At 36.6% G+C, this 6623-nt stretch overlaps 1 protein-coding gene across 1 annotated transcript; it reads left to right on the top strand.

Annotated features, from left to right (window-relative positions):
* The first annotated feature begins 2995 nt into the window (after window positions 1-2995).
* On the top strand, window positions 2996-6623 carry LOC108454751 (G-type lectin S-receptor-like serine/threonine-protein kinase B120). The gene is made up of 7 exons (XM_017753315.2): window positions 2996-4542; window positions 4785-4895; window positions 4970-5214; window positions 5312-5522; window positions 5622-5859; window positions 5957-6104; window positions 6203-6623. The coding sequence occupies exons 1-7, from the start codon at window positions 3225-3227 to the stop codon at window positions 6509-6511; spliced, it is 2580 nt and encodes an 859-aa protein (XP_017608804.1). The 5' UTR covers window positions 2996-3224; the 3' UTR covers window positions 6512-6623.

The following is a 6623-nucleotide window of genomic DNA, read 5'->3' as shown; positions in this document are numbered from 1 at the left end:
TACAGATAACAAAACCAGATATGCAAAACAGATATTCAGAATCCTATCCCCATCCTCTACACACCAACTCCGACCATCCTATCACACCATGTGGGGTTAAAAACATCCACCCATCCTTACACACCATATTGTGTCATTACGACACATATTAGATATTATGCAGCCAAGCTGCTAGAATATAGGCGATAGTCGCCATACAGAACACTTCCTCCACATATACAAATCTCATCCCAAACATATATACGGAAATATCATGCTTACATGCTCATATACAGATATCATGTATGTATTTAACAGAATAATCAGACATGCATAATAGTGTCATACTCAGAGCAGAATATCAGATTATCAGATCACATAACTTAGGGTTTGGTTAGCCCTTACCGACCCTACAGTAGGCCCACAGTTGATCGGAGCGACCCGTGCGACCCTAGGAAAAATTCTAGAATTATGGACCCACACGCCCGTCTAGCCCATACGCCCGTGTGGCCCACACGGCCTAGCCAAAAACCTACACGCCCAACTTGGTCTAGCCCCTGTGGCTCACACGGCCACACCTACACCGCCACACAGTCGTGTCTTGCGCACGGCCATACGGCTGTGTCTCGCACACGGCCAACCACACGGCCAGGCACACACCCATGTGGTCTCGACAATGTGATTTTTTCGGCTTTCGCCGAAGCTCAATTTTCTGCGTTTTGGGAACACACCTGGTACGATTTCAATGCGAAAACACTCACGAGCCACTCAGCACCTAAAATTGACCAATAAACCACCGAATTAGTCACTTAAATCGATACTAAAACCAAAAACAAGGCTCTGTTCATTCCAACAAACAACCAAATCCTTACACTCTAACGAACCTTGAACTCGTAACTCATAACCCCGAACTCTTGAATCCTAAACCAAAACCTTAAACCTATAACCACAAACCTTAAATCAAAACCCTAAACCCATAATCGCAAACCCCAAACTCAAAACTTAAACCTTAAACCCTAAATTTTAAATTTCGAATCCAAACCTTAAATTTCAAGGCTCAAGGTTTAAGGTTCAAGGCTCAAGGTTTAAGGTTCATAATTCGAGTTCAAGGTTTGAGGTTCATGCTAAAATAATTACAAAAATTATATGCAAATGACATGGAAAAAATGGTACAAAAATTACTAATTTTTTTTAAAAAAATTTGGTTGCACAAAAATGAAATATATTAACTTATGGAAAAACAAAATGATTAAAATTTGTAAAAGAAGAAAAGATATTTGTTTATAATTTAAAAATTAATTATTTTAAGTAATTTAATTAAAGTCTAATTAAGTTGAAAAGTATATTAAATATAGATAAGTGTATAATAATACTTTATTATTTTTAAAATTTAATCATGTAAAATTATTTTATTAGTGTCTAAAACTATATTTTTTTAATTTAATTCTATTATAATTAATTCCATTCATAATATCATAAATGTGGATTTCTTGATCAATGTCGCAAAGACGTGTAATAATGGTAGTCGAAGAGAGCCATAAAAGCCAAATACCTTCCTTTACAGTGAATAGCCGTAGTGTCAATCCAAGCATCAAAAGGAAGCTTGTCCACAATCCTCAGAACCTCGCTAGCACGGGCTTTAGTTTCAGTAATTCACATGATATGTACAATGGGGACAAAGTCATGGTGCTTGGCCCCTCTACAGTTCCATACCAGAATGGTCATTGGTTTCAGGTATGGGGGAATGCCTGGGTAGCGATCAAACCTCAGAGGGTCCTTGTCTGACTCCAACCGCATGAGGGGTAAAACCTCCTTCTTGTGGAAAATATGCGCTGCAGGGGGGGCCTCACATGAAACCATTCCATTTAGTAAACAAAATTAACATTCTTTTTAGGAATTCAGTCCTTTTTATTATTCAAATTACAAAATTTAAGTCAAATAATTAACATTGTTAAAATCTTACTATTAAATCATTAGTATGACATTTTGAAATGAAACAAATACTCCCTAATAGCCATATAACAAAAAAAAATGACATTAAATTAAATTTGAATTTAATTTCATCAATTAGATTTACATTTTCAATTCAAAAATGTAAAAAGAAAAAAATTCTTTAAAATAAAAATAAAAGGGTTAAATTTCAAATTTAACCCTCCACAATTTTCCTAACATTCATTCCATTCAACCTTATGACCAAAACTTCAAGCAACTAAAAGTGAGAATAATGCACATCTCAATTAGAACTATATGAAACCATACTTATTTTTTTAGCAATCTCATTATAGATTCTGATCATATTCGCTCTTTTTCGACACAGTGCTTAGAATTATCTATAGTCTCTCCCCAACTCATAAAGAGGATAATGTGATTCAGCGCACTCAAAGTCACATCTTTCTACATTAATAATAATGTCAATACCAATTAAATTATGACTCAATTGACAAATCATACTTAAATCCACTGAATTAGTAAAACCTTATTTTATTTTTTACTTTTTTTTAATTAATATAAAAAATTACTATTTAATGTTAATATTTATAGTAATTTCTGAAGGAAGACCCAATGACCGAGGTTGACCCAGATGGTTCATGCCATTGCAAGTAGTCCAAATCCAGGGCAGAAAAATGGCCCCCATAAGTAGTTGATGACGGCATGTGACAATAACCTTTGGTCAACTTTATTACCTTCATATTTAATAATTAATGCCCATTCATATTTCTCACGTGGTTGCTTTGGATTTTTACATTAGATTTTTATTTCATATTATGGACAGTTGCTCATTTGATTTGCAAAATTGTTATTATTTAAATAATAATTAAAAATATTTAATAATCAAAATTATAAATATTGTGAATTTGAATATTTAAAGATATATAACTTTTCAAACTTAAATAATATTTAGATTTGAATATTTTAATTTAATTAAAATAATAAACTAGAATTTTAGAATTGCTAATCTGATCTGCCTCCCTAGTTTTAGTTAAAACGATGGATGGGTCCAAACTCCAAAAGGCCGTCCATTTTGTTCTTCCGCATCCCGCCAGCCGTCACCGCCGCTTCTTTTTTATGCTTCAATGGTCAAAAACATAAAAACCCAAAGTATATGTAAAAAGTACTTTCTGCAGGTTTTAGAGTCTAAATTGTCTTCTTAATCCGCAGACAAACAAGGCCACCGTTTTGAACCTTGTTTATGAATACCCCCACAAATATTCCTAACCTCTGCATTTCTCCTCATAGACTGTGATATGGAAACTAATATCAACAACCCAGTTTTTGTTTTACTTGTTTCATCCATTTTTCTTCTATGTTCTCTTGTTCGGATTTGTGATGGGGTTGATATAATCAGACAAGGCCAAACGGTAAGGGATGGTGACACGTTGATATCTGAAGCTGAGATTTTCGAACTGGGATTCTTCAGTCCTGAAAACTCCACACTTAGATTTCTTGGGATATGGTACAAGGTTGATGTGAAAGCAGTTGTTTGGGTTGCAAATCGAAACAATCCAATATCTGGCAATGATGGAGCTTTGAGGATTGGTGTTGATGGTAACTTGGTTGTGTTCGATGGTAATAACAGTTTAGTTTGGTCATCTAATGTTTCAAGGTTTTCATCGAACAACACGGCTGCAATTCTCCAGAATTCAGGGAATTTTGTGTTATCAAGCAATGAAAGCATTGGTGATACCCATGGAGTCCATTGGCAAAGCTTCAGTCATCCAACTGATACATTTCTGCCTGGAATGAGAGTACCGGTGAATTCAGCAATAGGTGAGTACCGTGCTTTCACAGCATGGAAATCAGCTAATGATCCATCACCAGGGAACTATACTGTGGGTGTTGATCCTCATGGAGGACCACAGATCATAATATGGGATCATATAAAAAGAAGGTGGAGAAGTGGTCAATGGAATTCAGTGATTTTCACAGGTGTTTCCAATATGAGTAACATTGCTAGTTTCTTATATGGATTCAAGCTTTCTCAGCCTGATGAAAATAGGACACAGTATTTCACATATAATCCTTCAAACCCTTCTGATTTGTTGAGATTTCGAGTAGGGTGGGATGGAAGGGAGCATCAGTTGAGATGGAATGAGGATGAGAAAAAATGGGAAGATCTACAATTACATCCTGACCCTACTAATAGATGTGAACTTTACAATCTTTGTGGGAAATATGCAACCTGTGACAACTCCAATTCTTTAAGTTGCAATTGTTTAAAAGGGTTTAGACCAAAGTTTCCGGATCAATGGAGTAGAGGGAACTGGTCAGGTGGATGTGAACGGAAGATCGAGTTGCAGTGCCAGAGGACCAATGGTACCGGTGAACCAGATGGATTTAAGGGATTGAAGTGCATCAAGTTACCCGATTTATCGAACTTGTTCCTGTCTGCAAGCAACTTAGATGCTTGCGGAAGAAGCTGCTTGGGAAATTGTTCGTGTAACGCATATGCATTTGTTTCCGGTATTGGATGCATGATGTGGACAGAAGATTTGGTTGATATTTCACATTTGGATCAAAGTGGAAGTTTAGAGTTCTTTTATCGTCTCCATCACTCTGAATTAGGTAAGCTAACTTCCTTTATGTTATTAGTAATTAGAAGCTAAATTTTCCTGCCTTGCAAGGCATCTACTAAACTTCATATGTTAGCAGGCTATGAATGGTTGAGTTCATTCTTTCATTTTAAGGTTTGAACATTAAAGTTCTGTTGCATTTGGCTGCATAAATCCGAGCCAAAATTGAATCTTGAAACAATACTTGTGTGATCTATTAACACCGTTTTTTTTTTCTTTTCATTTCAATCATAGATGGCAGGAGGAAGATATCTAAACTTGTTATAATTATAATTTCTCTGGTGGGGGCATGCAGCTTAATGGTAGCTCTTTGGCTACTATGGATCTACAAGAAGAAACCAAAAGGTAATCACTTTTTCTCCTTCTCGAAAGCCATATAGTCTACTACTTGGTATTGATTTTTCAGCTCTTTTTTTCAGGTTTGCCTGCAGTTTCGTCAATGCCATGTTGCAAGGACAACGATATAGCAGTTCTTGTACAGTCCAAGTCGAAGAGCAAAGAATTATCAGCAGATCTTTCAGTATCATCCGGCATCCTTATTGACGGGAATCAAGTTAATAGGCCGGAATTACCAATTTTTAACCTTGGTAGCTTGGCAGCTGCAACAAACAACTTTTCTGAAGGAAACAGGCTTGGGCAGGGGGGTTTTGGTGCTGTATATAAGGTGATTTTCTTTAGTAACTTCATCAAATTGTTATGTATGTAATATGTGTAATGTCATTGAACTAAAGGTGGTAATATTTGTTTATCCTTGTCAACAGGGAGAGCTTCCTGGAGGTCAAGAAATAGCTGTAAAGAGGCTTTCAGCCAAGTCATGCCAAGGCTTAGAGGAGTTTAAGAATGAGATTATCCTCATTGCCAAACTGCAGCATAGGAATCTTGTTAGGCTCTTAGGTTGCTCCATTCAAGGGGATGAAAAGATGCTGATTTATGAGTATATGCCTAATAAAAGTTTGGACTACTTTCTTTTCAGTAAGTCCCGCATGAAGGGCAAAGCCTGGATTTATTATTAGTTTTTGCAGCCATTTCTTTGTACTTACAGCTGAAGTTTCCTGATAAATTTTATGGCAGATGAGGCCAGGAAAGAAAAGCTAGATTGGAGAACCCGCCTCAGCATCATCGAAGGCATTGCTAGAGGACTCCTTTACCTCCATCGAGATTCGAGACTTCGAATAATTCATAGAGACTTAAAGGCCAGCAACATTTTGTTGGATGGAGAAATGAATCCAAAGATTTCCGACTTCGGGATGGCTAGAATCTTCGGGGGTAATCAACACGAAGCAAATACAGTTCGAGTGGTTGGCACATAGTAAGCTCAACATGTTTGATAGATATTTTAACAAAAAGCTCAACTTTCAAACAAGTTTCAGTAGCTTGACACATGCAATCCTTTTCTTATATTGCAGTGGATATATGTCGCCTGAATATGCCATAGAAGGCTTATTTTCGGTGAAGTCAGATGTTTATAGCTTTGGGGTATTGTTGTTAGAAATCATTTGCGGCCGGAGAAATACTAGTTTCCGATCAATGGAGCACACAAGTCTTATAACATATGTAAGTATAAAATGCATCATTTTGCAGCCAAAGGTATGTTTCAAACATGTATTAGTAAACTTGTTTTTTCTGATATCAGCTGTTGAACTGGTTTTCAGGCATGGGATCTTTGGAATGAAGATAAAGCAATGGACCTCGTCGATCCTTCCATTCGGGATTCATGCTCCCCTAATGAAATGTTGAAATGCATTCACATAGGCATGTTGTGCGTGCAAGATTCTGCAATGCATAGGCCAACAATGGCAGCCGTGATGTTACTGCTTGAGAGCGAAACACCGACACTCCCGATGCCAAGGCAACCCTCTTATGCTTCCATGAGGAGTTCCATAGATGCAGATTTTATTTCAGATGGTCATGAAATTGTATCTTCAAACAATCTTACTGTAACAATGGTAGTTGGAAGATAGCTTTGTACTTGTTTACTTCCCCTATTCCATTATTTTCCTATGTTGATAAATACGTAATTCTTTTGTTACACTATTGATCAATTAAAAATTGTGATATCATTGTTTGACACTA

Source organism: Gossypium arboreum, chromosome 9 (genome assembly GCF_025698485.1).
Source record: "Gossypium arboreum isolate Shixiya-1 chromosome 9, ASM2569848v2, whole genome shotgun sequence".
Lineage (NCBI taxonomy): Eukaryota > Viridiplantae > Streptophyta > Magnoliopsida > Malvales > Malvaceae > Gossypium > Gossypium arboreum.
This window is presented reverse-complemented; position numbering and strand designations above follow the sequence as displayed.

Bases quoted from the DNA above. Each gene is read 5' to 3' on its own strand.
- LOC108454751 (XM_017753315.2), top strand. From the start codon at position 3,225: ATGGAAACTAATATCAACAACCCAGTTTTTGTTTTACTTGTTTCATCC. The intron at 4,543-4,784 runs GTAAGCTAACTT...TTTCAATCATAG, and splicing joins TCTCCATCACTCTGAATTAG to ATGGCAGGAGGAAGATATCT. The intron at 4,896-4,969 runs GTAATCACTTTT...TCTTTTTTTCAG, and splicing joins CTACAAGAAGAAACCAAAAG to GTTTGCCTGCAGTTTCGTCA.